Raw genomic sequence first — 19,176 nt, 5'->3', positions numbered from 1 at the left:
ATCATGTTATTAATACAAGATTTAGGACATTGACAATTCTGAGCTGCCATGACAATTACAGGTACAGTAATATTGCACATAATTTCTCATTGTGGTTAATTATTGGATATGGGATCTATCTACCATAACCTTACTTGACTATTAATATGTTAAGATGGAGTTTAAGTTAAGAGATAGTAAGGGTTTTTTTGCCGGTGAAGTGATGGGTTTAATAAAGCTCTCGCCTGGGTTCTCTAACTTCCAACATTGATCCTCAACTGAAGGTTGAGATGGCAATATACCCAGTAAGAAAGGGCTTGTAGATCATCACTAACTGGAAGATCATAGGCTGGTGGTAGGGCAAAGAAGAGAGGCTGGACAGGGATGTTCAATATATATATGTGTGGTTTACTAATATGCAAACATAAATCGTAACATAATGATAACAGTTGATTATGCATTAAACATGCATGTGGAGTAAAGAGGGGGTGGCCACAGGATAGGGAAGTAGAGGCTGACAATAAATTACCTAAGCTGTTAAAAGACTGGAAGGAGAGGTAGGGTATTCTCTATAGTGCCACGGCTGGTCTGGAGTATACCTGGCTGTCAGCGAAAGGTGGTGGTACAACAGACAGACTTTAGGTGTAATCACAGTCACTCCTTATGATTAACAGTGGATGTTCTCTCAAGACGAATGAGCTACGTACTACACTTTCGTAAAAAAAAAAAAAAACAGACTGAACAACAGGCATTTTCAAGACCAATTCTTATAACATTTTATTAGAATAATTTTGTCAAAAGTGACATTTCCATGAATTCTGAAGGAAAGTTAGTTTGTGCTTAGAAAGAAAACCCATACTATATTATTTATTTGTAGATTAATGTATAGTATAACTGATATTTAAGCCTCTACTCGATTCCTTGATCTACTCATTTGGGTCCTACTATCATGGCCGACATGGATTACCAGTTGGCTTCGTGTCCGGACGACGCACACTCGCACACTCCGGTCTCTCCTTCACATCCTGGTTGTATTACTCCGGTGTCCGAGGAAACACACGGAGGAGGGTTTTCAGTTGTCACTATTCATTTAGCGCACTGCTTGCAAGGTTCCTTCGATGTAATTGTGACAATGAACCACACAACGTCCACTACAAGACTACTTAACCAGGAAAGAAAAACAACTTGCTGATGAATCATAACGGCGACACAACGAAAAGATCTGTCTGTACATAACGTTACACAGCTAGCTACTAAATAGCTCAAAGGTAGTTAGCTAGCTAGTTGTTAGTTCTTGCGAAGATGGCGGGGGTGTTTGAAGTGGAGGTAGACGGTGTAGAACACAATCATGGTCATGGACATCACGACGAAGAGCCCGTGGTAGGCATATAACATACTATATATGTCCGTGATGAATGCAATTACTTATAGCCACCTGGCTAGGTGCATGTATTCCTTAGCTTGCCATCTAGCTAGCTAATCAGTTGCCATAGCTAGCTAACGTTAGTCTACCTTAGACGAAATGTCAGTCAAATGATGACAGCATCAGCCAATGTTAGGTTTTTAAACTCCTGTTCGGCCTTGTAATTGTGTCGCAGGTTTCATTTTAAGTTATTTTGAATCAGTATAAAGTACGAGTGTTACAGATCTATTTCCTCAACACTACGAGTCAGCCCATGACACGAATCTGCTACTGATAGGATACCGTGGGCTGGTCACGGTCTGCTGGTGACCAAGGTTGCATGCTTTTCGAAATCGGGTTAACACCTGACTTACTGGTCATCAAATCAGATGGGAAAGATAAACAAAAACAAAACTTTTAATTAATGGGTGGACCAGCTAGGGTCCAAACCAATAATACTGGAAGTGCCAATTTGATTTCTTCAGTGGAACTATTTCTCATAAGCGCTGCGTGCTCTCAAATACTCAAAGTTGATGATCTTTCAGAAACCCTTTAACGGTACTTGTATATGAGTATGATGTTGTTAAACCATGCATGAAGGTTCTCCATTTTTGCCAATGGTCCCCAGCACAAGCTGTGTGAAGCATCCCATTTTTTCAGTACAGTTTTCAATATAGGCTAATATATGAAAACGAAGTTGACAATGTTTAGATTTGTTTTGGTCTTGTTAAGTAATTATTGCTATTTGTCAGTCCACATAACTGGGTTACTCTGCAGTACTTGACTAATCTTAAATTTCAGACAAACCCTATCTTTAGACAAATTCAAGAAATATAGTTAAGACCTTTAAGTAAATTACTTAATTGGAGTGATCTAGTGCTGCCTCATTTTATCCCATCTGTTCAAGTGGAAAATATTCTGCAAAACCATTAATATGTATGCTCTCCATCCCCGCAGCCGATCGATATGTCCCAGCTTTCACCAGAGGAGAAGTGGAGGTCTGTATCTGACAAAATATTCACTCTATATGTGCTTTTATTTAATACAAATGAGTTGCTTTGCAGGATGATAATGTTATGTTATACTATGCTATGTGTTGTGTGTCCCAGGTTAGAGCATGCCAGGATGCACGCCAAGCATAAGGGGCACGAGGCCATGCATGCTGAGATGGTACTCATCCTCATCGTCACACTCGTCATCGCTCAACTCGTGCTGGTGCAGTGGAAGCAGAGACATCCCAAATCTTACAACGTAAGTCAATATTTGGAGCTGTTCTTCAACGTGAATGTGATGCAGAATTTCTTCTTCTCTCTGACCCTTTGCACATTCAAATGGGAAATCTGCAGATTATTGGCCATGTATAATTATTTAGCACTTATTTGAAACCCACACACAGCATTCCCTGTCCCCACACACAGCATTCCCTGTCCCCACACACAGCATTTCAGGTCCCCACACACAGCATTCCCTGTCCCCACACACAGCATTCCCTGTCCCAACACACAGCATTCCAGGTCCCCACACACACTATTCCCTGTCCCCACACACAGCATTCCAGGTCCCCACACACAGCATTCCCTGTCCCCACACACAGCATTCCCTGTCCCCACACACACACACCATTCCCTGTCCCCACACACACACACCACACCACACACACCATTCCCTGTCCCCACGCACCATTCCCTGTCATTCCCTGTCCCCACACACCATTTCCAGTCACCACACATCATTCCCTGCCACAGGAAGTCTGACCCTTTTGATCTGAAATGAATGAATGAATGAATGAAATGTGCACACTGGTAAAGACGTATACCATTTGGACTCTTTTCTTCTATCTTGTTTATGACTTCTCATAAACTTGACTGTCTTCGTGTCAGTCTGCTTTATGAACTTATTGGTTCTAGGTCATAAGTTAATGTTTGGTCATTAATGATCATCTGAACACTATCTGCAGATGGCATCAGTAAGTTACGTAGTGTTAAGTGTTAGCTAACATAAAGTTCCTTAAACACTTGTGGGGGCCACGTTGACCTTCTGTGATGCAGGGTTTCTCTTTTTACAAACAAAACTGGATTTGCATGGACCACAGGAGCAAAGGGCATAGAATGCTCTATGTGCACAGATCTATGTTTGCCATCGATACATTTCTCTCCAGGTCTTCAGACTGTGAGTGCTAAGGCCATTTTCATTATGCCAGTAATGCATTAAGGCTTTATTAATATATATATATATATATATATTGTTTTACTCCTTTACAGATGATAACATTATTCCAGATGTGGATAGTACCCCTCTACTTCACCACTAAATTGCACTGGTGGCGGTTTCTCATAACCTGGTTCATCTTCTCCCTGGTGACGGCTTTTGTTACCTTCCGTGCCACACGAAAGCCCCTGGTGGTTACCACCCCAAGGTAATGCCTTCACTTTCAAACCACAATGAGATGAGAATGATGATTGAAATATGACCAAAAATTAGCTTTTGGCAAACCTTGGTTGGTAAAACCATTTTATACCCGTTTTGTCCTTCACTGCTCCCATTATTTGTTCCTCTTAAACAACTGTTCTTTCTTTTTCAAGTCCTTTGTCCTCCTCTGTTATGGTCCGTATTTTTTTATTTTTTTTTGTCTGATTTGTACATATACCAAACAAATGAGTCTCATCTGATACTGGTTTCCCTTCTGAAGATATATCCTGCAAGCAAGCCATGTGAACGCCAGTGTGAGTCTGGATAGCATTCTGGTAACCATGGTACCCAAATTGGACCAAAAACCCTGAAGTGGAGGAAATCTGCCCCTTCAAATTGGATTTCAAAATGGGGCTTTGATGCAGTTGATAAGCCTTCTCCTCCACCATATTTTAAGACTTTATGACCATGATTTTTGTTGTTTATTTGTTTGATCACACACAACAGCAACAATGTCCCAGCCTTCAAATTTCTTCCCTACATTAAATACACTTAAGTATTAAAGCCACAGTAGGGACCCCTTAAAGAAATCACCTTTTGTCATATTTGCTCAAACTGTAAGTACGTCCTGACTGTAGTAGATGAGACGGACAATCTGTGAAAAGGTCACTTCAGGTTACAGTTACAAGCTGCAGCTTAAAAATGAAAACGAATACAACTTCCAGGCCCCTCCCCTCAGAGGGACCTTCCATGCACGCGTAATCTACAGGAATATTTGTTCAGTAAAAGAACTAGCACACACTTCTTTCAGTGATTAGGTGTTCGTTTGATAACAGAAACTCGTGAATAGTGCTAAATAAGTAGTAAACCATTATAGCTGAATGAATACAGGCACACATTATTATCAGGACAAACCCAATGCCTGGGGAAAGATATTTTCAGCAACTTTCGAATAAAACAACACTAACCATTAGCCTTAGCATCAGAAACAAGCTAATGTTAGTCCAACTGCAATGTCACGGTAACAGTAACCATTACCACCTTAGTCTAATGCTTATTTTTTATTTTTACCTGTAAAGCAGAATGTGGCCAACCCGGCATCAGTTTGGAATCCTTTCAGGTCCTGTAGGCATAGTTTTCGCTGCTCACTGAAGCTATTGAGCTTGACCAAGTAAAAGGATGTGTGGGGTAAGAGGGCTGCCCACAGCGTGTTCACGAGTAGTGATTGACACTCTTTCAGACACTCCTTACAGCTCTGATTGGTTGTTTTGATTTGGTCGTGGTGGATTTTTGCTAATGGCTTAAGGAGCACTAACTACATGGAAGCAGAGGAGCCTTATTATTTATTTATCTATTTTACAGATCATCTGTCTCATGCACTTTTGTCAGGACAAAAACTGCTTTAGCCAATATAACAAGGTTATTTTTATAAGGGTTCCCTACTGCAGCTAATGTCTGACAGATTCAGTGCCCTGAGCAGGTAGTGGTTAACCCGTCATCAGAGTTCAGCAATTTATCCTATTATTGTTTGGTATTCATGGGTTCACCTTACTGGTTAGCTCACATTCTAACTCTAATCCATGGTATTGTTGTGTAAGAATTTACAGTCAATATAGCAGCAGTGTTGCCACAAAAGCTCCTAATGAACCTTCAAGTGTTGACACTGAAACTCTAAAGAGAAATGTAGATTTGAAGATTGAAAAGCTTGCGTTAAACACAAACCACAACAAACCACAACCTCAATGATATCGCCAATCCATTTTTCAATTTCATTAATTTTTCATTTGATCCAGATTTCCTTATTTGGAGAGAAAGTACATCAAAATGGCAACACGACCCTTGAGGTCTATGGTGTGATCAACCTTGGTCTGGTAAATGTCACTGCCACAATAGACAGAACCGTAAAAGAGGTTGGTGCTGTCAAACCTTACCCCTCTCGTTATGGCAATATGTGCATGTGTAGTGGCCGGCACAATCCAGAACATTTGGCTTTTATTTCATATTATGCTTCTTTCTTAATGGAGCCAAATATTACAACTTAGGCAAGCATTTCTTGTGGATATCACTGGTGATTTTCATTTTGACATTTCATCTTGGTCATCAATTTTACAGTGAGTTGTATACCAATTCAAGTCTAGATAGGAGCTTAGTTTTGTGTGACTGATAATTCCAAGATGGCAGTCAAGTGGGCAGATGTATCCACCACGCGCCTCACTGGTAACCAAACATGTCCAAGTAACATGTACATGGTCCTGTTACATTTAACCAAACATATTAAAACAGACGAAAAATCTAACTTTACTTCACAAATATCACTCTGACCTCCATGAATGTTAGTAACCTCACAACGATGCATGTTGTCTTGCTAATTAGCTTACACATTATTACAAGGTGAAATGTTTAATTGTTGCAAAATCTTCCATATTCACAAAGAAAGTGGATGTTATGAGTCAAAACTACTGTATGACATTGAGACCTGCTCAAAGTCAAACAAAACCATACTTAATAACCTTGGTGTAGAAAAAGATTTTAAATGTTAAATGTGGAGTTAAGTTTCTCATACAAACTGAGACAAACTTGTAACCTTATGGATACCATTATTGTGCTGTCATTTATGTCTTTAAAAAAGAGTTTGGCCTTCAAAATATCAACCGGGACAAAATCTCTTAATTATTTCAGCGTCTTCAAAAGGCCGTACAAAGGGATGGCAGATTTCTGAAAATTTGCTTGAACGCTTGCCTATAGATATGGCTTCTGAGCCTGATCATGGTACCTCTGCCTACCCCTAAGTGGTGATCCAGAACTGATAGAAAATCGTAAACAACAACAATCGCCGGTGGGGAGAGGCCATTTTTCCATTGACTGGAATCCTGCTTTATTTATTGTAGGTTACAAAAAATAAAGAAAATGGCGGCGATTGTTGTTGTTATCGATTTTCTAGCAGTTCTCACCACACAACGACGTATTATCTTTGCTCCTTGAATGTCGATATGTAATCGTATGGAGTTATTGAAACTTACTATGTGTAAAAAAGACTAGAAATTGAATGTTTATTTTTAAGCCTCGAAAGTTGCACTGGGTGCCTTTAAAAAAGAGTTTGGTCTTCAAAATATCAACCGGGACAAAATCCCTTAATCATTTCAGCATATTTGCTTGAATGCATGCCTATAGATATGCCTTTGGAGCCTGATCATGGTACCTCAGCCTACCCCTGAGTGGGACCACCTCCAGGGCACACACCCCCCTTCTCAGTCAAATCAGACTTAAGCACCCTTAAACCCTTAAGCCCAGTGCCAGCCTTAAGCATAACCTCCAATGCTTCAGGTGGTGACGTGGCGTACGTACCATGCACCGCCCATGGTTAACCAAACGTGCTCCATTTTCCTGTTTGTGTTGACCTTTCAAAGGGTCTGAAATACTCAACTTTCGCTCCTGCAACTTCACCAGTTGCCCTCAGAGCCGCAGAAACTCATTGTTTGAGAGCAGAATGAAATATTGTGTGTTTCAATTTGGAACATTACTGGCTAAGCCACTGTTATGCACTTTTGTGACGAGAGAAACAGGCCATTAAAATGTGGCCCATAGCAGAGCTGCTGCTGGTTGCTTGAAGTGAACCTGATATCTTAGTTATCCACCCTGATTTATCTAAATAGGTCAAGGGGTTTCTTACTTTGACAAGACTTAAAGCAAAGAGCAAGAAAGAGGCAGTGTGTCCTAGAGCCTGTGTCTCCACATAGATAAGTCATTATTTACAAACAGCAGCTTACATTTTAGCCAAAGAGAACGCAGCGAAGGGAGAGTGTAGTCACCCCACCTGGACTTACACCCGGGTCTACATGGTGCCAAACCTGCACTCTGACCGCAATGCCAAAGAGCCAGGCTCAATGGCATGGCAGTCAGAGCACATACTCATCACATAATGACGGCACATCATCACAGAGAGACACTATCTATTAATGTCCGTATGTGTGGCTGAAGGGGTACATACTGGGTGCACACACACAGAACTTTGGAACCCCTTTAAACACCTCTGCACTGCTCATTCAGACTCAGAACCCCTTTAATCACCTCTGCCCTGCTCACACAGACTCAGAACCCCTTTAATCACCTCTGCACTGCTCACACAAACTCAGAACCCCTTTAATCACCTCTGCACTGCTCACACAGACTCAGAACCCCTTTAATCACCTCTGCACTGCTCACACAAACTCAGAACCCCTTTAATCAACTCCGCACAGCTCATTCAGACTCAGAAGCACTATGCTTAAGCAGTTGTGCAGCTGAACTTGCATCTGTTCTTTTTGTATCTACTGAAGTAAGCTTGTGTAGAGTATTGGAGTTCCCCATTACTTCCTGTATTCGTATAGAATTTACTAATTGCTTTGTTACTGCTCAGTTAGTTGTAATGGGATGTTACTTGTCTTACTGTAAACCGCCTTAACCGAGAGTGATCCAAGTTTAAAGCATGGATCCAGTCTTGATCCAGACATGAATTATCCACGTGGATGAGTCCGTTTAGGATAACCTCACTTATCCATATTCTCAACGAGCATTTAATCCATGCAGAATGTCCATTTGGAACACTAACTTAATTATGGAAAAAGCTCTGTTGAGTGGATATCATGTCACTTCTACTTATATTCAGTTAATGTACACAGCGCTGTTTAATTACTTTAGTTCTTCTGTGATCAGTTCTGTAAACTGTGTGATTAATAACGTTATTGTATTCCTGGACAGGCTTGTATATAAATGGTTCCTCTTGCTGTACAAGATCAGCTACACCACAGGGATAATTGGATACACAGTCATCATGTTCACCCTGTTTGGCCTTAACCTTCTTTTTAGGTAAGTGGTGCAGTACAATTGTTTTAATGGCATTCTTAACTATGGGAATTTATGAGGAATTTATGAAGCACAGCCGTGGGGATATCCTATACTTAACCTCACTCTCACTCATGTCATATTGCTTAAATGTGTCTTTGTAGGGGATACTTTATATAAATAAATGTAAATGTCGGTTTGCACTGTTTAACCATGCACACATTTTGTTTGCACTAGTGAATGTTTTGTCGGTTTACCTGTTCAAATTCCCAATTCAATTCAATTCAATTCAATTCAATTCAATTTTATTTGTATAGCGCCATAACAATACAATTGCCTCTAGGCGCTTAACAGAGCCCAGAGCCTAAACCCCCTTAGTGCATGCACAACGGCAACAGGGGCAAGGAAAAACTCTCTGTTAGGCAGGAAGAAACCTTAGGCAGAACCACGGCACATAACGGGGGACCCATCTGCTTGAGGTCGGCCGGGTGGTGACAGGAAGGTGGGACGGGGGGAAAGGGGGAAGGGTTGTGTGTCGATGTCATGAGCTCCTCCATTCTTTCCCCAGGATAAAGCCAGAAGATGCGATGGATTTTGGCGTGTCTCTGCTCTTCTACGGTCTTTACTACGGGGTCCTTGGCCGGGACTTTGCAGAGATGTGTGCAGACTTCATGGCCTCCACCGTTGGGGTGAGTTAAGGGATAGTGATGCCAAACTATATCATAACAGGGTTCCCACGGTACCTGGAAACCATGGAAAACATTTATTTTTACATTTTCCAGGTTTGGAAAAGTCATGGAACCTGAGCAAAAGTGAACACTTACATGGAAAACAGTTGTCCTGGAAATTTTTATTGGATGATGCGTAAAATAGTATTACAATGAAACTATTGAGCACAGAATTAAGATGAGTTAGTTTATAAAAACCCTTTACATGTGAACAGCTTTATGTAGCTAGAAATGGATGATCCCATGTTGTAGAGCATGCTCTTGGCATCCTATCTGGTATATTAGATGTCGGAATTTGATGCAGGCAACCTGGTGATATTGACGTTCAAAGTATAGTTTCGGATTGGTGGACTTCGGGAATAATAACCGAGAAACATTACTCGCGATCTCAATAGAAGGGTCAAATACATGTATGCATTGTAAAAATTCTTATGCAAATGTATTCTCAAATGTAAGTAGCTGTGTTTTAACTGTGTGGGAAACCTGCGTTTATCAACGTCAGTCAGTAAGCAGTCTACTAGAGCTTGTTGCATTATTTCATGCATTGATATTATCAATAAGACAAAATCTCTAAGCATTTACAAGGTAGACTTGACTGGCACATCTTTTAAATCAAGTAAGTAGTCCAGTGTTTCCCCTAGGTTTACAGCTTAGGGGGGGGGGGGGGGACGGCGGCAGGGGCACGGACACAAACACTTAAATTAATTATGATGTTCATGTGTTTCTTTGAATGACAGCAGTCAATAAGTATAATTTAACATGTTTTATGGTAAAGGTAACCTTAAATTACTTATTTTGTGATCTGGCGCTATATTTAAATTTTTTTTTTTTTTTTTTTTTTTTTTTTTACTTGACCTTCCAGGGGGGGCGGGCGGGGCCGTTGGGGGGGCGAGCCGCCACCCTAATATCATTGTAGGGGAAACACTGTAGTCAGGTGTCCTAGGGGGTTGTGAGTGTGTGAGGGGAGGGGGGCGCGGATGGGGGCAGAAAGCTTCAGGGGCCTATAGATCATCACTTAATATGGTACCTGGAAAATCAGGAGGTAGTATGGAATTTTTTTTTAAGGCAAGTGTGGGAACCCTGCATAAGATACTTTTGAAGATTTGGGTGTATTTTAAACCTACGAATTATTGTCCAGTGTTAGATGAGTATTCAGAGGATATTTGTGAAGCTATCCCATTTTTGATACGCGCTATGGGAAGTAGATTGAGATAAAGTATGAGTTACTCACAAAATGGCGCTGATAAGAAGTAGAAATAATGCAAGGTGATACAATTTTGAATTGTTTGAAATGTAAGGGGACGGGGTGCAATCACTTCTGTTGTGTGTACTGTATGTTAAATAACCTTTCTCCATTCTCTTCAGTACTATACAACATCTGGTATGCCTACCAAACACCTGTCAGACAACATTTGTGCCGTTTGCGGACAGCCAATCCTGGTGGATGTCAGCGAGGAGGGCATTATTGAAAACACCTACAGATTGTCCTGCAACCATGTGTATCCTTTTAAAAAGTATTGAGTTTAACTTGGCTGTAGATACGGAGCTTAAGTGAATGAGATGTTCTGCCCCGCACTATAGCTTGGACCCTTAACCCTTGTCACCAGATTCCATGAGTTCTGCATAAGAGGCTGGTGCATTGTGGGGAAGAAACAGACCTGCCCATACTGCAAAGAGAAGGTGGACCTGAAAAGAATGTTCAGCAACCCGTATCCTTTCCCTGTCTTTTCCCTGTTCAGTTATGTGTTTGTTGGCCCACACCAGAGGGTTCCATAATTATGGTGTAAGTATTCATTTTGTGCAATATTTGAATAATTTCAACAAGTGAGCATCTCTTTACAATTGTTGAGGAACGCCTTCAAACCTTTTTTGTCAGGTCAAAGGTCAGGTTAGACTATTAAATCCAACTTTTCAAGAATTTGGCGTACTATCAGGATTGCTTTTCTCTGACTCATGTGACGTCTCATGAAGCACATGGAGCATGTGTGTGTGTGTGTGTGAGAGTGGCCAATATTTGTAATACTATGAAGCATATTTTGTTTCCTTAATATGAGCTTTAGATGGGAAAGACCACATGTTATGTATGGACAGCTCTTGGACTGGCTTCGCTATCTGGTTGCATGGCAACCAGTAATAATTGGACTAGTACAAGCAATTAACTACTTTTTAGGACTGGAATGAAAATGCGGAAAACTGATCTAAAAGAGATGAGTAAGGTGGACAATAACTCCTCATAAACAAATGGACACCTCTTGGACCCATGAAGACACCAGTGGGTTTGGTTTTTTTTTTGTCTATAAATGTATTTTGAGTGTACATGCACATTAAGTGCTTACTGGTTATTAAAAACTAATCTGAATTGTACAAGTGTTTGATACCGTTGTCTGTGTGGTGATGTGTTTAAGTGGTTTCTCTTCTGGGCTCTCTGTTCAGCAAGATATAATCAAGAGATCTGCCATTCTTTTCTCATGCAGAACTACAGCTTGTAAAAATCAAGGAGGAATCCATTGTCAAAAGCTGGCAGAGTAAAGAGTCATTCATTTCTACTTTATCCTTAGTCAAATATGTGTATTTGAATTGAAAGGCATTTTTTGATTGTGAAAATGAATAGGATCTGTGCATAGGAGATGTGTATGCACATACACAACGTGGATAGGTTGTGTGCAGTGGTACCCAAGTTTTCAGTCTGGGTGAAGTACATTTCATCACCTATCAAGTGCCATGACGTATGTGTAAAAGTGCATATTCAACTTCTGTGGTGATTTTTCTGTTCAATGCCAGGTAACACTTTGAATATTCACTACTGAATACACTGAAGGTCTAAAATATCAAGTCACAGAGTAGTATACATACATGTTTATCTACAATGCTAATTTATGTTTACAGAGGAATAATTCAAGTCTGACTAGAGAAGTGAAGAAAGTAGCTTGTGGAGTTCATTAGACATAACAAATGACCCAAGATGGGTAGGTGAGAATGTAGATAAATGGCCTACAATGCTTTTGGACCTCAAATTATCAACCTCATTTCAAGAAATACAATAAAAAACAAAGAACTATCTAGAAGTATATTAGAAAAAATATAAAAATAAATATGAAGGTGCATGTGCCCTTTGAGTGTTGCTGACCATTACATCACTGATTTAGTTTTCCAGTGAGGAATACATTTGGCCTCTATGGCTTTACCACATTCCGTAGTCAAAGGGCTTCGCCGCGTTCAGTAGTCAAATGGCTTTACCACGTTCAGTAGAATCAAAGGGATTTGGTACCACTGAGCACCCTTAATGGGCTTGTATTTGATTGGCCACTGAATGAGATCTTAATGATCTTTTTCAGCAGATTATTCTGGTATATTGTCTATATTATATGCAACACTTGGTCCATAGTTTTTTGGGAACACTTAAAGGATAGAGTATATAAATATAAACTAATATATATGGTAGTTCACGGTTGTGTGTCCGAATACCACAGAAGCGTATCGTTATATCTTATAGTGTTTCTGACATTGCACAATAGTGAGTAGTTGATTTATTTAAAAAATTATCAAATGAAATGAATGAATCAATGCAAAACATTTAATGTATAATGTGGTGGTGAAGGTGTGTTTTCAGGGTCTTTATTTTCCGAGAGATATTAGAAGTTTTGCATTTTGTGTGTGAAGTTTTGTCATTTTTTGGTAGAGTTCAATTCACATGCAGGTTGCTAAGCAGGAAACCACACCACCTCATAACCTTATTGTTTCACCAGCTAGTTGATATGTGCCGTTTTCCTAATTCTACTCTGAACATCCTCACCAATTCTACACTTGTGGCTAAAACAGGGACATAGCCTACTGGTAGTGGAGGAATTTATATTTGTATTGTATTGTATGATTGTTATATTAACATACAATTATTTCTATCTCTGAGGGATAGAAGGGAAGAGACTCCGGTCAGGTAGAATTGGGGCACTCATGAGTACTACCTTGAATGTCATGAGTAAATATAGAAATGGCTAATGTGATGTCTGCTTGACTCTTCAAACTGTAGTTAAGTACTTTTGGTTTTGTGTTTATTGGGTTAAAGCAAGTAGGCTAAGTAGGTATTTAAGAGTAGTCTATATGACGGTGAAACATCTTTCTGCAGAATTAAGGGGATTGTGGAATCGTAGTGTTTTTTAATAATTTCATAATACCGAACCTTACCGAATCCCTTCATGATACCATGGAGGGTAGCAGGTTATCATAGGTGGCTGAAGGGAGCGAAAGCCTAGTCTTTCTAGCAGGTGGCAGTAGTGTTCGTCTGAATGAACGTCATTCAAAAAACGAGTATGAGGCAGCTAGAAGACAGTTTCCGTGGAGCTAGCGACAATAGCGGGCAAAACGCGTCAAAATAAAAGCCCACTTCAAAGTTCAGTTTAAAAATTTGGTTTGTCAAATGTTTCAACTTATTGCCTTATACTATACTGTCTGCTGTGCTGCTGCTACCTACCTTAGGTGCAGGCTATGTTGCAGTGCAGGCTATGTTGCATCTACACATTTTGTATGTAGTATGAAATGATTAAGCGAGCTAGTAACCAGAGGACAGTCATATTCTTAAATGATCAGCTAGTGTCTAATGCAGTGGCTCTTAACTTGGGTTCGATCGAACCCCAGGGGTTCGTTGAGCCACTCTCAGGGGTTCGGCAGGGGTCAAGACACGCAGTATAGCCCGGTTCACACTAGCAATGTCGGCCCGTTTTTATACATACTTACGTTTTGAAGAAATTATATTTTATTTTTCAAATTACGAAGGGTTCGGCGAATGCACTGATGAAGATTGCAGGGTTCAGTACCTCCAAAAAGGTTGAGAACCACTGGTCTAATGTAATGCGATGATACTCAAACAATGTTTGATGGTTCCACTCTTCAAACTGTTCAAACATGTTCATTCCAAATTTCAGCTTGTCTCTTTATCTGTCAAAGGTTATAGGGGAAGATCTGTAACTTTTAAGTTTTTAACTGCTCAATTGATGTGTGTTGAATTGGTGAGGTAAATACAGAGGCGAGGGGTAAGTTGCATCTTATACCAAGGGCTTTATTGCTGAAGAAAATTCTGCTCATAAATCATAACACACTCTCTATAATTTTTACTCTTTACTTGTTCCACTATGGAACTGCATGATAATTACACTTGGACAGTAACCTTTGATTCCTGATTAGTTAAGGCGACATAGGGATGGTAGCTCTAGGCGATGACTACTGGCCTATAAGTCTGCTGATGATGCCCTGATACCTCCAAAGAAGAATCAGGCCTAAAAAACTATACATTTAGTATAATAACATGTTTATTTCATAATGTCAATGGAGCACAATTTAATGTTTTCCCAGCAAAACACGAAACATGCATTCCCCTAGCTTAGTTTGTATTTTCCAACCTCCAACTGTCTCCATATCCCTTTCGACTTTTATTTTGATAAAATGATGAATGGTGGCCATATTGAAACTTTAGTTATTGTCGCTGGTTACACGCAGCTGAAAACAACTATGGCTGATAAGAAAGGTTAGTCAACACGCCTATATTTCCTCATTGTCTTTACTTCGATTTGGAAAGTATAACTTTTGCAAGTACTAGAACTGGCGCTGCCTCTGGCCATTGCTGTTTATCTTTTGACCATAGCTAACACTAAGAAATAACTTTGCTAGGTCATGGCCTGCAGGGTCAAAATCATAGCTAGCTCTGACAGTTTTTGAAAGAACGTTTTTAATCCATAGATGAGTACCAAATGTAACTGTTCTATATAATTTCCACGTCAGTAATATTTTAAGTCGCTTGCTGTTTCTGGATACACTTGCTAGCACACAGGCTATTTGCTCCGTTGGCGAATAGTCGTGTCTTTTCATAGGCTTTTTGGCAGGAGCAAATGGGGATATTGTGTTCCAATGAGTCACCAGTTATTCCTTGACAACAAGTAGACACTTACGTAAACATCATTTCCCATTCCAAATCTGTCCCCTATTGCTGTCACGCTGCATACGGGGTGACATTTGGAGCTGAGGAAAGGCTGTCTTAATGTAATTAGTATTTCCTGGCTACTGTCTGCCAAACTTTCTATTTCATCATGTTTTGTGTGTAGACATGAGGCACATGACAGCAGAAATTGACATCTTTGGAAGAGACACACCAAACCTTTGTTTGCTATGTAACAATGTAGCAATTATTTGTGTTTGAAGGCAGGACACTATAAGGATAAGCATGTGACCATTCATAATGGAACGCACGCACACACACACACAAACCTTTCGATTTTTAGAGATGAGTTAGCATCAGATGTTTGTATATCCGTTTCCACAAACCACTGAAATTTGATGAATATACATTGTAAACATACATATATATATACATTGTCACATTGTAAAAGTGGCAAGGCAGCCCTGTAAGTATTGTAAGTATCCAACTCACAATCCCCAGTAACTGGATTGGCCCTTAGGGGGAGGTAGAGGTGTCCATGACATGAGAGTTGGCACTCGGTCCATAATCTTGTGATAACTGTGTGCAAATAATATGGCTTTTGTTACGCAAATTAGGTAAATATCAGATAACTTGTTGTCTTCTGCAAACAGACCAAATTAAACTACTCCTCTGTCCTGTCAAGGCTTGGGAATTTAAGCTTTATTGGTCTAGTGTACAGTATTACTGGTCTTAGTCAGGCAGTCCCTACGGTTGGGACCTGAATAAGAAAGCTCACCTGAGACTAAATTGTCCTAAGCAAGGTTTCAGTGTTGTTAGTGTCGTTGCATCATGAAGATCTCGACACCCTTTTAGTTATTCATTAATGACTTGTTTTGTCTTGCCACATCAATGCCTTATGGCACTACATATACTGTGCTTACAAGCGGTCTACTACAGTCGTCTGCTCATTCACTTTCTTCTTAAAGAGGTGAATGTCCTGCAGCTGTTCCCGTGGGGGTTCTGTCTTCTGTGTCCAATGATCCTCCACTCACCTGGGTGTCTGGGCACTCTACATTCTTACCTCTCCCTTAGTAAAACTGGATACATTTCTTAGGAAAATGTATTAAAGCCATCTTCAGTCTAAATGCTTAGCGTTCATGGGCCTTTTTTATATTCTTCTACAATCAGAAATGACATTGTATTGAATCAAATTGATATTATAATGAAATTATGATTAATCTGCTTCAAACCTGGAATCTTTCCAACGAATGGTGTTGCCAGATTTCAAACCATTGCAGACCTGGGTCTGCCTGCTGAAGAATGACTTTGCACTTTTTTGTCACTTTCTTGTAAGAACTTGAATACTGATGCTGATCATGCTGATTTCTGTAGAAAATTGCTGAGCACAATTTAACACCCTTTATCCATCCAGGCCCTCAACACATAAACAGGTACTATGCTCATCGCAACACCTTTCAGAAAGGTTTTGAACATACCATTTTAGCCTTTACAATGTTGATCTTTCTTGCAGAAGTTGAAGAAACCCTTGAGGAGCTGGCAGACTATGTCAAAAAGCAGCGATGGTGGAATCGGGTGTTTGGCAAAAATAATTCAAGGCCCTTGGCTGAGAAGTATTCAGTTGGTGGACAAATTGCAATTGGAGGACTGACTGGCTGGTGAGTTGTACCGATTAACTTTAACTTTATCACTTTGGTGGGTCTTGATTCAGTTTCTTTTAAACATTCATATTTGCATGTGTAAGAACGCCAAATCCTGAACTTAAAGGACCCATTGCCAATGTGGAGTCAGGGTCTTGAGGCTGTAAGCTCGAAAGAACAGTTGTTTTCCTCATGTCTTTTTAGTCCTGACCATCATTTTGATGTTGCAGTGTTAAACTGGCAGAAGAAAAAAATATATTAGTGTTCACCGTGGAAAACAGGACTTATTTTCCTTTTCCCATTTAGGTGTGCTGGTTATCTGTTCCAGAAAGTTGGAAAACTAGCAGCCTCAGCTGTTGGTGGAGGATTCCTCTTGCTTCAGGTAAGACCATTTCAAATAAACATGTGGGTTCCTTCATGCCAGGGGTTTTCCGCTGCCCCTCGGTGGTCTGTGACGGTATTGCATTCAATATTGTAGTTCACTGTGGGAATCACTATTTTTATTTAATTTTATACAACAGTGGTTGACTTCTTAGTCAGAATGATGGTCCTTTATTTTTCTCATGGTTGTTAACTGTCTATGTGAAGCTATTTACCATCATCCACAGGTGGTTGTAATTGCTCTGAACCCAGGAGTGGCCCAATCCAAGTAGTAACTGAAGGGTTATGTCGCGGTTAATAGTATCCAAGTAGTAACCGCAGGGTTATACTGCGGTTAATAGTCAGGAAATTAAGGCACTCCGTTATTTGTGTACAGGGTAGGGTTTTTCATTTTGCTGTGCTTTCCTGTTTTAGATTGCCAATCACACGGGCTACATCAGAGTGGACTGGAAGAGAGTGGAACGGGATGTCAACAAGGCCAAGAAGCAGCTTAAGCTCAATGTAGACAAGCCCCCTAGAGAGGTCACCACCAAGGTGGAAGAGGTGTGGATAAACTTATCTTCTTTTTATTTACAATTTGATTTTCTCCTATATGTATTTTATGTCAAAAATGTTCATGGTTGTATTTTACATGTGTAACTTTTTTATAAACTTATCTTCTTCTTCTTCTTCTTTTTCTCAATAGGTTCAAATTTTTGTGAAGAACAATATTGTCGTGATGGGGGGATTTGCTGGAGGATTTCTGATTGGATTGGCATCATAGTTTTTTAATCATATTTGGACCTGCTTTTATATTTTTTGTTGTTTATTATCCTTTAGAACCCCTACCCTATTTTTGTGTGTTTTGAGTCTTTCATTATGACTTCTAAAGTAATTGCAAGAGCAAATCACACATGTCATATTATTTAAGGACAGACCAGAGAACAATTATTTATCACTTCACAAAATTATGCTCACAATGTTGTTATCAACGGTTTTGTGAATACAAATATCACTCCATAAATGGGAGCATTTCCGCATGAATATCGTAAAGGTGTGACCTTGTTATATCTGTCTATAGAAATGGCTATAGAAGGGTATGCTGTCTGTGTAAAACTATGATGGTGGGACAATCTGTTGTTTAACACTATGCAACAATACAGGATTATATTTCCCCTTGGTTTCCTGCTCTTTATTTTATAGACAACATGGAATAGCATGGCTTTATTGTTTCGTTCATTAAGAAGGGGTTCTGACGCAAATTCACTTTACATTAGGTGCATGGAGGAACAGTTGTTTGCCAAAGGATGTTTAGACTCAATACTAAGTATATTAACAGTTATCTGCCAGGTTGATTCAATTATGCTCTAAGTTGAAACAAAGATTCTAAAAAGTAAAGCACAGAATAAGTCCAAAAGGATGTATTTAAGTATATCCAAATGTATATTAATGGTGTCTCAAAACAGTACAATGAAGTACACTTAGTTGTATTTAAGTACAGTGCCTTGCATAAGTATTCACCCCCTTGGATGTTTTACCCTTTTATAAATCAGTCATGGTCAATATAAGTTGGCTTTTTGGACAAAAAAAAATCACAAAATAGCCCTCTTTAATGTCAACGTGAAAACAGTTATGTAAATTAAATTAAAATATGTAATGAAAATAAGTGATTGCGTAAGTATTAACCCACTTTAAATAGACTGACCTAATTAAACAGAGGTCCAGCCAATTGGTGCTAGAAGTCTCAAAATTAGTGAAATGGGGATCAGCAGTGAATGTCTCTCAAATGATTGTAGTATAACGACACCTGTGTCTGGAAGGTCCATTCACTGGTCAGTGTTCAGTAATCAGTATTCCTGGCTATTGTTACACCATGAAGACCCAAGATCACTCTAAGCAACTCAGAGAAAA

At 39.7% G+C, this 19,176-nt stretch overlaps 2 protein-coding genes across 2 annotated transcripts; both read left to right on the top strand.

Annotated features, from left to right (window-relative positions):
• The first annotated feature begins 1,022 nt into the window (after positions 1 to 1,022).
• Positions 1,023 to 11,714, top strand: rnf121 (ring finger protein 121). Its single transcript, XM_080858968.1, has 9 exons — positions 1,023 to 1,359; positions 2,339 to 2,379; positions 2,491 to 2,632; positions 3,643 to 3,797; positions 8,528 to 8,635; positions 9,180 to 9,300; positions 10,705 to 10,838; positions 10,947 to 11,048; positions 11,400 to 11,714. The coding sequence occupies exons 1-9, from the start codon at positions 1,282 to 1,284 to the stop codon at positions 11,518 to 11,520; spliced, it is 1,002 nt and encodes a 333-aa protein (XP_080715094.1). The 5' UTR covers positions 1,023 to 1,281; the 3' UTR covers positions 11,521 to 11,714.
• Positions 11,715 to 14,775: 3,061 nt separating this feature from the next.
• fundc2 (fun14 domain containing 2) lies at positions 14,776 to 18,440 on the top strand (the record flags this gene model as incomplete). The annotated part of the gene is made up of 5 exons (XM_080858977.1): positions 14,776 to 14,857; positions 16,779 to 16,923; positions 17,212 to 17,287; positions 17,701 to 17,829; positions 17,972 to 18,440. The coding sequence occupies 5 exons, from the start codon at positions 14,776 to 14,778 to the stop codon at positions 18,047 to 18,049; spliced, it is 510 nt and encodes a 169-aa protein (XP_080715103.1). The 3' UTR covers positions 18,050 to 18,440.
• Positions 18,441 to 19,176: the final 736 nt, after the last annotated feature.

This window comes from Sprattus sprattus (genome assembly GCF_963457725.1).
Source record: "Sprattus sprattus genome assembly, chromosome: 20".
NCBI classification, from domain to species: domain Eukaryota; kingdom Metazoa; phylum Chordata; class Actinopteri; order Clupeiformes; family Clupeidae; genus Sprattus; species Sprattus sprattus.
This window is presented reverse-complemented; position numbering and strand designations above follow the sequence as displayed.

What these genes read in the sequence shown, in the direction of transcription:
- rnf121 (XM_080858968.1), top strand. Translation starts at nt 1,282, where the DNA reads ATGGCGGGGGTGTTTGAAGTGGAGGTAGACGGTGTAGAACACAATCAT. An exon ending in GACATCCCAAATCTTACAAC is followed by an intron (nt 2,633 to 3,642) that starts GTAAGTCAATAT and finishes ACTCCTTTACAG; the next exon opens with ATGATAACATTATTCCAGAT. An exon ending in AAAAGAATGTTCAGCAACCC is followed by an intron (nt 11,049 to 11,399) that starts GTATCCTTTCCC and finishes TATGAGCTTTAG; the next exon opens with ATGGGAAAGACCACATGTTA.